Source organism: Lampetra fluviatilis, chromosome 31 (assembly GCF_964198595.1).
Source record: "Lampetra fluviatilis chromosome 31, kcLamFluv1.1, whole genome shotgun sequence".
NCBI lineage: Eukaryota > Metazoa > Chordata > Hyperoartia > Petromyzontiformes > Petromyzontidae > Lampetra > Lampetra fluviatilis.
The window spans coordinates 74,273-88,618 of NC_136305.1; the positions used below are offsets into that span (position 1 = coordinate 74,273).

Here is a 14,346-nt window from a genome sequence, read left to right on the forward strand (position 1 = left end):
GGACGGGGACCCTTTCATCGCGGTCCTCAATGTGGGGTCGCAGACAGTGGTGGTTCCTCAAGGGACCGTGCTTGCTCACGCAACGCCGGTGCCCTGTGAGGAACTTGTCGCGAATCGCGTAGGCACTGTCCCTCTGCCGCATCCACATTCGGACACCGATGAAGGGTGGCTCGAGGCGCTTTGTGCGGGATCGACGGACCTGTCGGATTTAGAGCGTCAAAAGCTTAAGACACTGCTGCGTGAATTTTCCGACGTTTTCAGTCAGAACAAATTCGATTTGGGCTGTACCCATCTGCTGCGTCACCATATTGATACAGGTGACAGCGCGCCAATACGCCAAAATCCTTTTCGGTTAAGTCCCGCCGAAAAGGACCATGTCAAATCGGCTGTTGATGACATGTTGGCCGCCGACATCATTTCTCCCTCTACCCGCCCGTGGGGAGCGCCGATCGTCCTGGTTAAGAAACAGGATGGCTCGTTGCGGTTTTGCGTCGATTTTCGCCGCCTCAACAAAATTTCTGTTGCCGATGCATACCCGCTCCCACGGATTGACGAATCGCTGGACGCTTTGGCGGGAGCGCGATTCTTCTCCACATTGGGTTTGCTTTCGGGATTCTGGCAGCTTCCTCTGGACGATGATTCTAAGCCTAAAACTGCATTCCGTACACCGCACGGTCTCTTCCAATTCAACCGGTTGCCAATGGGACTCCACTCGGCACCGGCGATTTTCCAGCGATTGATGGAATTGGTTTTGGCTGGATTGCAATGGGACTCGTGCTTAATTTATTTGGATGACGTTATCGTCTTTAGCAGAACATTTGACGAGCATCTCCAGAGGTTGCGGGCGGTTTTCCTCAAAATGCGGGCTGCTAATTTGAAATTTAAACCCCAAAAATGTCATCTGTTACGCGAATCTGTGCGTTATTTGGGACACATCGTTGGACGCTCGGGTATTGCTACCGATCCCGCCAAAACGCAGTGCGTCAGCTCCTGGCCGACTCCCACCTCTGTGGGGGAGGTCAGGAGTTTCATTGGATTCGCGTCGTCATACCGACGCTTTGTCGCGGATTTTGCGACAATTGCAAAGCCTCTACACGCTTTGACGTCAAAGGGGGTCCGCTTTCATTGGGGACAGGAGGAGGAGGCTGCTTTCCGCTCCCTTCGGGACGCTCTGGTTAAAGCTCCTCCCTTGGTTTACCCCGATTTTTCTAAACCCTTTGTGCTCGACACCGATGCGAGCAACACAGGTATTGGGGGCGTGCTTTCCCAGGTGGTTGACGGCGTGGAACGGGTGGTCGCGTACGGTAGTCGGGTGTTGTCTCCAGCTGAGCAAAGATATTGTGTCACCCGTCGGGAACTGTTGGCAATTGTCTATTTCATCCAACAGTACCGCCCATATCTGTACGGTCAGCATTTCACCGTCCGTACAAATCATGCGGCACTACAGTACGCCCTGCGAGTTCAACAACCATCGGGACAATTGTCTCGATGGTTGGAGGTTCTCCAGGACTTTGATTTTGAAACCACGTACTGTAAGGGCGTCCGCCACACCAATGCGGACGCTCTGTCGCGCATGCCAACCACCCGCGAATGCACATGCCTCCTGGGGTCGGGTCGTTGCAGGCATCCGGGTGAAATATCTGTTCCGGTCTTGGCGGCCGCAGACGACACAGCGTCAATGACGAATTCGATCGCACAACAGGGATCAGATTCCCTGTTGGGGTTGCCTGTCACTGAATGGGGGCGCCTACAGATGGAGGATACCTCCCTCCTCGCGTTGCGTCGTCGCGTCGGGGATGCTGGGCGGGGTAGGGGTGAAGCCGACCCATGGGAAATGGTCACGGGTCTGCTGATGCATTGGGACGGGAAATCCCATCGACACTGGCTGGTGGTCCCTTCTGGGTTACGGGGTAAGGTGGTGTGGGCCGCTCATGAGCGCCTCCTCCACCTGGGGACCCAAAAGACCCTCGCCTTGCTCCAGCTTGATTTTTTTTGGCCGGGCATGACAAGGGATGTCGCAGATCTGTTGGGGTCATGCCCTCGGTGTGCGCAACGGAAACCACCAGCACGGGAGTCTAACCCGCCTTTGCAGTCTATCAGAGTCTCCAGAGTCAACAAACTTGTCGCGCTGGATATTCTGGGCCCATTCCCCGCCACCCCCAGGGGCAATAGATATTTGTTGACAGGGGTGGAGTACTTTACGCGCTGGCCTATGGCCTGGCCCCTGGCCAACCAGTCGGCAGCAGCCATCGTGGAGGCCTTTGTCCAGGGATACGTCCTGGACAAAGGTGCTCCCGAGCGGCTGCTGACCGACCAGGGCAAAATTTTTCCGGCAAACTGCTCCAACAAGTCTGTGAGCTCCTGGGCACGAAAAAAATTCGTACCTCTCCCTATCACCCGCAAACTGACGGGATGGTCGAGCGTCTGCACCGAACCATCACGTCCATGTTGTCACAGCAGGTTTCGGACTCACAGACCGATTGGGACCTGCAAATTCAAGGGGTCCTGGCAGCATACAGATTGGCCCCCCATGCGGCAACGGGATTTTCCCCCTTCTTCCTCATGTATGGCCGCGAACCTGACCCACCTGTTCGGGCCCGGCTGCAGATCCCCGCGCCGCAGGGTAAAACTAAATTGGCCGACCATGTTAAATTTAATCTTGCGAAATTAACAGAGGCACGGGATGCTGCCATGCAAAATTCCGACCTACGTCAGAAAGCTAATGAGCGGCTCAGACTGGGTCGCGCGCACGTGCTACAGTGGAAGCCGGGGGACAAGGCATGGCTGCACTGTCCCCAGGTACCACTCGCGATCTCCTCTAAACTGGTGCGGCCGTGGCGGGGCCCTGTCGAGGTGGTTGAGGTTTTGCGGCCTCAGTGCGTACGCATCAAATGGGGGAAGCGCCGGTGGTTTGTGCACCCCTCCAGATTGAAACCCTTCGTTGCGGTGCGAAGTCCCACTCCACACACGCGTGGCCAAACATGTGGGGGGTCGACCGACTCAAAGGGTCCGTCTCCGCTGCTCTCGCCTGACGTGTTGCTGGCTGTCCCGCCCCAGGTGCACCAGGAATGACGGGTTCACGCCCGACAACCCCTACGGGGGATGCCGAGGGTCTCGCGACATCGAGAGGAGACTCACTTGGAAATGGACAGTTGCCACCCGACGGCCCGCCATCCGGGGTTGCCCCGTGTGACGGGCCTGCTGCAAGGACGCGCACAAGAATGCGCAGACTCTTCTGATGCACAAAAAGAAAAAACATTATTTTTCACATGTTATGTTCACTGTGTGCGGCGTCGGTGGTGTGTTCCTGGCACATTGGATTGTACGAATGTTGTGTTCACGGTGTGTTGTGTGTGTGCTAGGGTTCCCTGCAAATTGTATTTACGTTGGTTTTACGGATTTCGTATTTATTTAGGGGTGGGGTGCGTCGGGTTATTTTCCCTTCTTGCTTTTCTGGTTCTTGTTGTTGTTCTCGTTCGCGTTATTGTTGAAAAAAATTGTGAGGCACACGCGGGGTCGAGGGGTAAATAAACTTTTATTGTCGTTTGTTGCAGCCGGGACGGCTGCGAGCTGTACAGGGGGGGGGTGATGTAGGGGTGTTACGGAGGGGCTGTATACATAGGATCACACGGGAAACAAACACAGTGGGCGGGGCTTCGTGAGTGCACAGGGAGGTGCTCTCAACGACGTCCGCACAGGGCAGCCTGGGGGGGCTGGCCCCACCCCTCAGCGAGGGGTTTTGGTATAAAAGGGGATGAGCCGGAGAGCTCGGGGTAGAATGTTAAAGCTAAACCAGTGAAGACCGAAGATCGTCTAGCTAGAGCCCTGGACTCCCCTGGGTCGCCGCCCTTGTCAGGGTCGCGCAGGACCGAGCCAGCGGCGTGGTCCCGAGAACCAGAGCTAGTGCTCTGGGACTCCGGGTACCGTAGCCCGACTTACCAGTGTCGGGCCAGACAGCCTCCCCTAGCCCGTTAGTGGAGGACTAGGAGGTAGGTCAGAGATAGCTAGCAGTGTATTCCCAGCTAGCGGGTGAGGGGGCCGATACCCCCTCCAGTGTTGTATGTCCGCGGTTGTGACAACTGTTGCGGAATAAATCCGTGTGCCTCAACCCCGGCGTCCAAGAGTCCTCAACGATATTACACATACACTGGACTTCTCCCCGCTATTATCTTTTCTACACCGCACTCAGCCACTCTGCACTCAGCCATTCTGCACTCAGCCACTCTGCACTCAGCCACTCTGCACTCAGTCACTCTGCACTCAGCCATTCTGCACTCCGCCACTCTGCACTCAGCCACTCTGCACTCAGACACTCTGCACTCAGACACTCTGCACTCAGCTACTCTGCACTTAGCCACTCTGCACTCAGCCATTCTGCACTCCGCCACTCTGCATTCAGCTACTCTGCATTCAGCTACTCTGCACTCAGTTACTCTGCACTCAGCCACTCTGCACTCAGCCATTCTGCACTCCGCCACTCTGCATTCAGCTACTCTGCATTCAGCTACTCTGCACTCAGCTACTCTGCATTCAGCCACTCTGCACTCAGCCACTCTGCATTCAGCTACTCTGCACTCAGCTACTCTGCACTCAGCCAGTCTGCACTCAGCTACTCTGCACTCAGCTACTCTGCACTCAGCTACTCTGCACTCAGCACTCCACACTCAGCTACTCTGCACTCAGCTACTCTGCACTCAGCTACTCCGTACTCAGCTACTCTGCACTCAGCTACTCTGCACTCTGCCACTCTGCACTCAGCTACTCTGCACTCAGCCACTCTGCACTCAGCTACTCTGCACTCAGCTACTCTGCACTCAGCTACTCTGCACTTAGCCACTCTGCACTCAGCCACTCTGCACTCAGCCACTCTGCACTCAGCCAGTCTGCACTCAGCTACTCTGCACTCAGCTACTCTGCACTCAGCTACTCTGCACTCAGCACTCCACACTCAGCTACTCTGCACTCAGCTACTCTGCACTCAGCTACTCCGTACTCAGCTACTCTGCACTCAGCTACTCTGCACTCTGCCACTCTGCACTCAGCTACTCTGCACTCAGCCACTCTGCACTCAGCTACTCTGCACTCAGCTACTCTGCACTTAGCCACTCTGCACTCAGCCACTCTGCACTCAGCTACTCCACACTCAGCCACTCCGCACTCAGCTACCCTGCACTCAGCCACTCTGCACTCAGCTACTCTGCACTCAGCCACTCTGCACTCAGCTACTCTGCACTCAGCCACTCTGCACTCAGCTACTCTGCACTCAGCTACTCTGCACTCAGCTACTCTGCACTTAGCCACTCTGCACTCAGCCACTCTGCACTCAGCCAGTCTGCACTCAGCTACTCTGCACTCAGCTACTCTGCACTCAGCTACTCTGCACTCAGCACTCCACACTCAGCTACTCTGCACTCAGCTACTCTGCACTCAGCTACTCCGTACTCAGCTACTCTGCACTCAGCTACTCTGCACTCTGCCACTCTGCACTCAGCTACTCTGCACTCAGCCACTCTGCACTCAGCTACTCTGCACTCAGCTACTCTGCACTTAGCCACTCTGCACTCAGCCACTCTGCACTCAGCTACTCCACACTCAGCCACTCCGCACTCAGCTACCCTGCACTCAGCCACTCTGCACTCAGCCACTCTGCACTCAGCTACTCTGCACTCAGCCACTCTGCACTCAGCCACTCTGCACTCAGCCACTCTGCACTCAGCCACTCTGCACTCAGCTACTCCGCACTCAGCCACTCTGCACTCAGCCACTCTGCACTCAGCCACTTTGCACTCAGCTACTCTGCACTCAGCCACTCTGCACTCAGCCATCTGTACTCAGCTACTCTGCACTCAGCTACTCTGCACTCAGCTACTCTGCACTCAGCCACTCTGCACTCAGCTACTCTGCACTCAGCCACTCTGCACTCAGCTACTCTGCACTCAGCCACTCTGCACTCAGCTACTCTGCACTCAGCCATTCTGCACTCAGCTACTCCGCACTCAGCCATTCTGCACTCAGCCACTCTGCACTCAGCTACTCTGCACTCAGCCACTCTGCACTCAGCTACTCTGCACTCAGCCACTCTGCACTCAGCTACTCTGCACTCAGCCACTCTGCACTCAGCTACTCTGCACTCAGCCACTCTGCACTCAGCTACTCTGCACTCAGCCATTCTGCACTCAGCTACTCTGCACTCAGCCATTCTGCACTCAGCCACTCTGCACTCAGCCATTCTGCACTCAGCCACTCCGCACTCAAGCTACTCTGCACTCAGCCACTCCGCACTCAGCCACTCTGCACTCCGCCACTCTGCACTCAGCCACTCTGCACTCAGCTACTCTGCACTCAGCTACTCTGCACTCAGCTACTCCGCACTCAGCCACTCTGCACTCCGCCACTCCGCACTCAGCCACTCTGCACTCAGCCACTCCGTACTTAGCCATTCTGCACTCAGCTACTCTGCACTCAGCCACTCTGCACTCAGTTACTCTGCACTCAGCCACTCTGCACTCAGCTACTCTGCACTCAGCCACTCTGCACTCAGCCACTCTGCACTCAGCCACTGCACTCAGCCACTTTGCACTCAGCCACTCTGCACTCAGCTACTCTGCACTCAGCCACTCTGCACTCAGCCACTGCACTTCAGCCACTTTGCACTCAGCCACTCTGCACTCAGCCACTCTGCACTCAGCCACTTTGCACTCAGCCACTCTGCACTCAGCTACTCTCCCTCAGCCACTTTGCACTCAGCCACTCTGCACTCAGCTACTCTGCATTCAGCTCCTCTGCACTCAGCTACTCTGCACTCAGCCACTTTGCACTCAGCCACTCTGCACTCAGCTACTCTGCACTCAGCCACTCTGCACTCAGCCATTCTGCACTCAGCCACTCTGCACTCAGCCACTCTGCACTCAGCCACTCTGCATCTGCACCGCTGCGCTCACCTACGCTCCCTCATACCCGCTCACCTGTCTGTCCCGGGCGGGGGGTTCAGCCAACACCCAACCGGTGACGGCTTGACGGTTGAGGTCCCGTTGACGGCTTGAGCGGCAGCGGTGAGATGTCTTCACTCTTGGTTCCTGGGAAAAACTCCCTCTCCGCTTACGCCCACTCCCCTTTTACATCCCTCCTCATTCTGAGTCCTCACGTGCTCCCCCTCAAGTCGCCGCAAGCCCGGTGCCTGTTGCCCCATGAATCCCTTATCATCACCCCCTATCTCCCGTCTCCTAGACACCAACCTCTGGTCACAGCGTACCAACCTGTTCGACCTCTGTTGCACCCGCTTAACAGCGCGCACCACGTATTTCTCTCCTCTACATATGTCAGCAACACGGGGAGGGGGGGTCCTTTGTCCTTGATTCATCATCGCCAAATGACACAGCAATAATTGTTTTCAGGGTGACTACACCACGGGAAACAGTGGTGTGCTCATGTATTATTATTCTTGTTGTCGTGATGCGGCGGCGTTGTTACCCCCCCAGTGCCGGCGTGCGGTGTGGAGTGCCCGGCGCCCGGCACACCACACCGCCCATGGCGCTGTTGTCGCCGACTCGGAACGTTCTGCTCGGTGGCGCCAACATGGGCAGCAGCTTCAACTCGTGCCACTCGATCCTCAGCGGCGGGTCCGTCTCAAAGTGAGCACAACCACCCCCCCCCCTCATATGAATCTAGTTGCTCCAGGGCCGTCTGGTTACCCTCCACAAATGGCGCAAGATGAAGCGGACTTTGTTCGTCTCGCCATGTCAAACATATGTGAATGCTGGTGAGAGCCTGCAGGTCGAAACTGGTTAATGGTTTGCTGAATTGGTTGATGGACTTGGCAGGTAGTTAGATATGCTTGTGGAGATACAAATGGGAGGTCTGTTTATTTCTCTGAGAAAAAAAATACAGGAAACTACATTGTGACAAAAGAGGGATTGGGAAGGGTCAGGGCAGAGTAGAGATCGGAGAGAGAGCAACACCATAGCACAACCCAGCACACAGAATCTGGGGCCCAGTGCCATCAATAACGCTGACCCACAGGGGAAGCCAGAGCAGCACCAATGTCTGTTGAACCTCTTTTGCACCGTACCGTGCTAATATTCCATATACACTACATATCTGAATACAGGTGATCAATTCATAGATAACCCACTAAAGTAATAGTGATATATTATACAGAGAACATCATTTTCTTTCAAAGCTGCTACATATCCTTCCACCAATATCAATTCACTCGTTAATCTTTTAACATTTTCCTCTGCAAGATATGGAGTTGTCTTTTGCAATATCAATCGATATTCGACCACCTGTTAGGAGAGGAAAGTAAGAGATGTGAGAAATGTGTGGGGCATTCATAAATGGATCACCGTGGTGTACAAAGGTCCCCCGTATAGCCTAAATAGACTTTTAGGGCAAGTGCTGCGAGCACCTAATGAAGGCCGGCACGGCACACGAGGGGGTGGGTGGCCAACACCACGCCCTGCTGCCTTTGTCTCCCCAGTGGCGATGTTTACACACCACACCAGGTACTCATTTGATGCCAAGTCGATCTAGGGGAGGCCTATGACCAGTTCAGATAATCGTTACTGGTGTTGGCCATGAGCGGAAATCGAACTCGTGTCACCGGGTTCGTAGCGCAGCTCGCTAACCTCAATACTACCACTCCCCGCCGTGGGGTACGCACGCACGCATGCACTGTCGGCGCGTAGCTTGTCTGACCTGCTGGAGCTGCGGGGCGACGACCCCGAGGGGCTGCTGCTGGAGCTGGGCTTCGGCGAGGAGGAGGAGGACGTGGCGGCGCGCGTGCCGCCACGCTTCTTCAGCGCGCCCTCGGCCGCCCGCGGAATCGACCTGCGCCTCTTCCTACGAGCACAGCTCCAGCGGATGGACGAGGAAAGCCCTACGATCGCCAGTCAGTGCCCCCCCTCTCTCGCCGTGCCGCCCCCTTCGTGTCGAGCTTCCCCCTTTCTCGCCGTCCTTCCCCCCTCTCTTTTGCAGCAGCCTCCTCCTAAGAGAAGAACAGTAGGAGTGTAGTTCCATGCGTCACTGCTGGAGTGACCATGCGGTGGGACCTCCTTTGCCAGTGCCAAAATATGAGAATAGGTTTTCCCCTTTTTTAAGACTAGGCTCAAAAGAAAGCTGTCTCTGGTGTGGGCCAATACGTTTCAAAGACAATGCATTTATTATCAGAGTATGTTTTTTGTTTGCATTCTGACCACAAGTATACGTGGTTAATGCAGACATGAGTCCTTGTAAAATGTTTCAGTTTGGTGTTCTAACATCGTAACACCTTCTCAGGTTTTTTCGGTAAAGTCACGTAGGTAAAACATTAAAAGTAATGAAAGTAAAATAAAACAAAACAAAAATAAAAATAAAATTCACGACGTTTCGGAGGCAACACAAGTCTCCGTCATCAGGTGGGACCGTCACAGCCAGATTAGCTGCATCAAGTGAAGCAATGATTCAAGATGTAATCCCTTATAAGCAAGTTGAAGGGGGGAGGAGAGGGGGGGGGAGTTCATCAGAATGTGGTAGCCAATGAATGGAACGTATCGGGAGGGGGGGGGGGTGGGAGGGGGAGGGAGCCAACAAAACATTTGGCGACGGCTTGGACGCGGCTGCTGCGCACGCCAACACAATGGGCAGAAAGGGGGGAGGGGAGGTCTGATACACATGATAGAACAAAGGAACGAAAATGCCCATGTTTATACCAATGCAGGCTGAAAAATGAAGAGAGTACTGTTAAAAATAACTGGGGATGTTAACACTCGGTGAAGTAAATTAAAATAGTGCCTGTCAGATAAGATGGTCCAAAAAGTGTAATTAAGTCTTTTTTGCGTGGTTAATAACATCTTTCCAGTGATTACTGAGTTTGTACCCATCATCACGGTTGAAATTATGTCTGTGTTTGTATATTTGTATGGCTTCGTGTACAAACCTTTGATGGTAGCCAGGAGGCTTGCAGAGAACCTTGGTCTCGGAAAAGACAATTTCATGAGAGCCCGCCGAGTTGTAGCAATGATCGGCAACGGCCGAAGAATCAGTTCTGCCGTGTTTCAGATCTGACTTGTGCTCGCGGACACGATCAGCAACATGACGTTTTGTTTCTCCAATGTAGCAATCACCACAAATGCAACTCAATTTGTAGACTCCAGGATACTGTAAGTCAGGAACGACATCCTTCACAGATGGAATCAGATCACGGATTTTATGCACTGTGCTGAATCGGACTTGGATCTTATGTTTGTTTAGAATTTTGGAGATCTTTTTGGTCACGCCTGCTATGTATGGTAACGTGATAGTTTTGGTCGGAGTTTCATGTGGTTGTGTGCCATTCCAAACAGAATGAGGGCACCCCTATGGGCTCCCCCTTGTCACCAGTTATAGCCAACATTTTCATGGAAAAGTTTGAATCAGACGCCATCCAGACATCCACCCTGCGTCCTTCCCTGTGGAAGAGATATGTGGATGACACTTTCGTCATCTGGCCACATGGCCTCCCAGCATTGAACCACTTCTTGGACCACATCAATTCTAGACACCCATCTATCAGATTCACCATGGAAGTGGAGAAAGACGGTAAACTACCATTCTTGGATATTCTGTTTAAGAGGAGGCTTGACGGATCCTTGGGACATTCTGTCTACAGGAAAGCCACCCACACAGATTCCTACCTGAAACCAGATTCCCACCACCACCCATCTCAAAAGAATTCTCTCATCAAAACGCTATACCACAGAGCCCATGGCATTTCTGACCAACACCACCTGACTGATGAATGAAGACATGTACATCGGGCCCTCAGGATGAACGGATACTCTGACCGTACTATCCGCCAAGCTGTCTCTCCCACCACACAGAAACAACCACATGAAACTCCGACCAAAACTATCACGTTACCATACATAGCAGGCGTGACCAAAAAGATCTCCAAAATTCTAAACAAACATAAGATCCAAGTCCGATTCAGCACAGTGCATAAAATCCGTGATCTGATTCCATCTGTGAAGGATGTCGTTCCTGACTTACAGTATCCTGGAGTCTACAAATTGAGTTGCATTTGTGGTGATTGCTACATTGGAGAAACAAAACGTCATGTTGCTGATCGTGTCCGCGAGCACAAGTCAGATCTGAAACACGGCAGAACTGATTCTTCGGCCGTTGCCGATCATTGCTACAACTCGGCGGGCTCTCATGAAATTGTCTTTTCCGAGACCAAGGTTCTCTGCAAGCCTCCTGGCTACCATCAAAGGTTTGTACACGAAGCCATACAAATATACAAACACAGACATAATTTCAACCGTGATGATGGGTACAAACTCAGTAATCACTGGAAAGATGTTATTAACCACGCAAAAAAGACTTAATTACACTTTTTGGACCATCTTATCTGACAGGCACTATTTTAATTTACTTCACCGAGTGTTAACATCCCCAGTTATTTTTAACAGTACTCTCTTCATTTTTCAGCCTGCATTGGTATAAACATGGGCATTTTCGTTCCTTTGTTCTATCATGTGTATCAGACCTCCCCTCCCCCCTTTCTGCCCATTGTGTTGGCGTGCGCAGCAGCCGCGTCCAAGCCGTCGCCAAATGTTTTGTTGGCTCCCTCCCCCTCCCACCCCCCCCCCCCCTCCCGATACGTTCCATTCATTGGCTACCACATTCTGATGAACTCCCCCCCCCTCTCCTCCCCCCTTCAACTTGCTTATAAGGGATTACATCTTGAATCATTGCTTCACTTGATGCAGCTAATCTGGCTGTGACGGTCCCACCTGATGACGGAGACTTGTGTTGCCTCCGAAACGTCGTGAATTTTATTTTTATTTTTGTTTTGTTTTATTTTACTTTCATTACTTTTAATGTTTTACCTACGTGACTTTACCGAAAAAACCTGATAATATGAATCATTGCAGTCACGAAAGCTTCAAATCTAGAATCGTAACACCTGTTTGTTGCCTGAAAAAAGGGGAAAACCTATTCTCAGAGTACACCCCCTCGCGTTAACCTCAGCTGCTCGACTTTTCCATAAGTTAAAAGATTATCCTCAAAGCACTGGCCCAACATGCCAGGGACAGTTTTGAGACTCACGAATATCTTCCTGGGAAAAACAATTTCCAAATTATTATTGAAGCATTGAGAAATTCATGGAACATATCTTTCACTGCTTCTGTAATAATAATAATATGTGTGTGTGTGTGTGGCTTGCATGACCAGTGGGCATGGTTGTGTAGAGGTTAGTGTACTGCACAACGAATCTGGTAACCCGAGTTCGATTCCCTCTCACGGCCGATTATTTGAACCGGTCTGGGCCTCCCATAGCTTGACTCAGCCTGAAATGAGTACTTGGTGTGATGTGTGTAAACATCGTCAAAAGGGAGATGAACGCGATCGGGCGTGGTGCTGGTCACCACCCTCCTCGTGTGCCGTGCCGGCATTCATAGGAGCTCTCTAAAAGCACTTTCCTCAACAGTCTGTTAAGGCTATATGGGGTATCTTTGTCTTTGATTTGGAACGACCAGTGAAGAGTCTGAGCGATACGAGATGCTATGACAAGAAGACCTATAAACATGCCAATAATTATTGTTTATATTGCTTATAGAATGCTTCATGCAGCTATGTCTGTATCATTCTTTAGTCTGCCTTGACTTTCTGGCTTGGTTCTCAACACCGTGCCTCTTTTATGTGCCGGTTAATGTTCCATACTCGCACACAGTGGCATGACCAATTGTAGATACGCTCAGCACCTCGCAAAAATATTACTTCCATTCCCAAATGAGGCGTCTGCTTTTTCCATGCGCTGTGGCCCGTGGCCGTGTTGCTTCACTTTACGCGATTGCCGCTCTCCGATTGGAATCTTCCTTCACGGTCTCTCCGTTGGACCCGTGCGCAGGTCGTTTCCGACAGGTGGAGGTGCTGGCCAAGGTGACGGACACCTTCTCCTCGCTCTACTCGCACGTGCGAGTCCGCCGCGACCAGTCGCTCGCGGAGACTCCCAGCTCTCCCCGATCCCCGCTTCTCGGCGGCGCCAACTCCGCGGCGTCGCGGGCCGCTCAGAACCTGCTGTGCCGCACGCGCTGGCAGAAGCCGAACGACGGCGGCGGCGTCGCGGCGGACGAGTCGGTCAACAGGGACGATGGGACGACGGACGGAGGCGGCGGTGGCGGCGGAGGCGAAGCGGGGGGACTGGGGAGGCGCGGAGGACGGCTCAGGAAGCCGTCGCGGTTGGTGGAGAGCCCCCTGCGTCTGGAGCCACTGCTGGAGGAGGTTTCTGTCGGCGGCGGAGTCTCGCCTGTGCTCCCCGGAGCGCCGGCGTTCAGCTTTGTGGGATTCGCGGCGGCGGCACTGACGCAAAATGACCCGGAGTCGGGAATCGGCCTGATGCCCGAGGGCCCCGAGCCTGCGTGCACGCTCGCGAATAGAGTCGCGGAGGCTACCGCCAATGATCCTTATCCGGTATTTGTTGACGAGGAAGACCATCGAGAAAACGTGCCTTGTTCGAGTCTGGAAGCGGAGGACTTTAGCTTAGGCTCACCTGCTACGTCCGTTGATGGTGTCAATGCGGCGTGCGATAACAAAATCGCACTTGGCAATTCGAACCCAAGCGGCATTGCAATGGAATTAAAATATGCCCCGAATTACAATGACAACCCCGTTGGCGTTCTCCAGTCGCACGCCGTGTGTCCCTACGCAGACAAGGGAGTCGATGATCAGCGGGCGCATGCAACTGTTGAGCAAGGTGGGGACAGTCGTGCAAGGAAGCAGACTGCAAAGGCTGCCTCCTCTCAGTCGGCTGATGAACTGCGGCAGGAACCTTTGGACCCCAAAGAGGCTTTGTCTCAGCGGCCGCTGCCGTACAGGCAGAATGTGGGGCGACGGCACGCAGCGAGCCCACGGCAAATGCGCTCGTTATCGTCGGACGACAGCCAAGATCTTTCGACGCCCTTCGAAGATTGCGATCACGGTGAAATAATCATGGTAAGGCATCTGGCAGCGTTGGCATGGTTCCAAGGAATGCTCTTAAGTAGCTAATTAAGTTGTGTGGATGCCCCTAGTGGTTAAGAGTGTGTGATTTATTGCATGATGATGGACCATTTTGGGTTCGGATAACAGAGTACGTTGGTCGCCGAGGATGGGCGTGCGGTGGGGGAGGGGGACGTGGCGGGAGTTGTTGGGGGCTGCAGTCGGTCGTCGGTCTGGGATTGAAGGTGACTTTGGAACGGGTGCGAGCACCGCCTCGTGCTTTCCATTTCTAAGGCCAACAGTCGGGCAGAAACATTCACGGCCAGGGGATTGCCACGTGGCCTCATCCAACGCAAACAAATCTCCACTGCGGCGTGGCACTTGTGCCGACCGGCTTGACCTTCC

The 14,346-nt window shown here is 53.4% G+C and overlaps 1 protein-coding gene across 1 annotated transcript in view; it reads left to right on the forward strand.

The window, feature by feature from the left end:
• LOC144943380 (uncharacterized) overlaps positions 1-14,346 on the forward strand; it is a 30,549-nt gene that overhangs the window by 15,754 nt on the left and 449 nt on the right. Inside the window, exons 7-10 of the mRNA XM_078870742.1 lie at positions 7,479-7,631; positions 8,688-8,890; positions 12,872-13,434; positions 13,648-13,942. Coding sequence (XP_078726868.1) covers positions 7,479-7,631; positions 8,688-8,890; positions 12,872-13,434; positions 13,648-13,942 — 1,214 coding nt within the window. The remainder of the gene's footprint in view (positions 1-7,478; positions 7,632-8,687; positions 8,891-12,871; positions 13,435-13,647; positions 13,943-14,346) is intronic.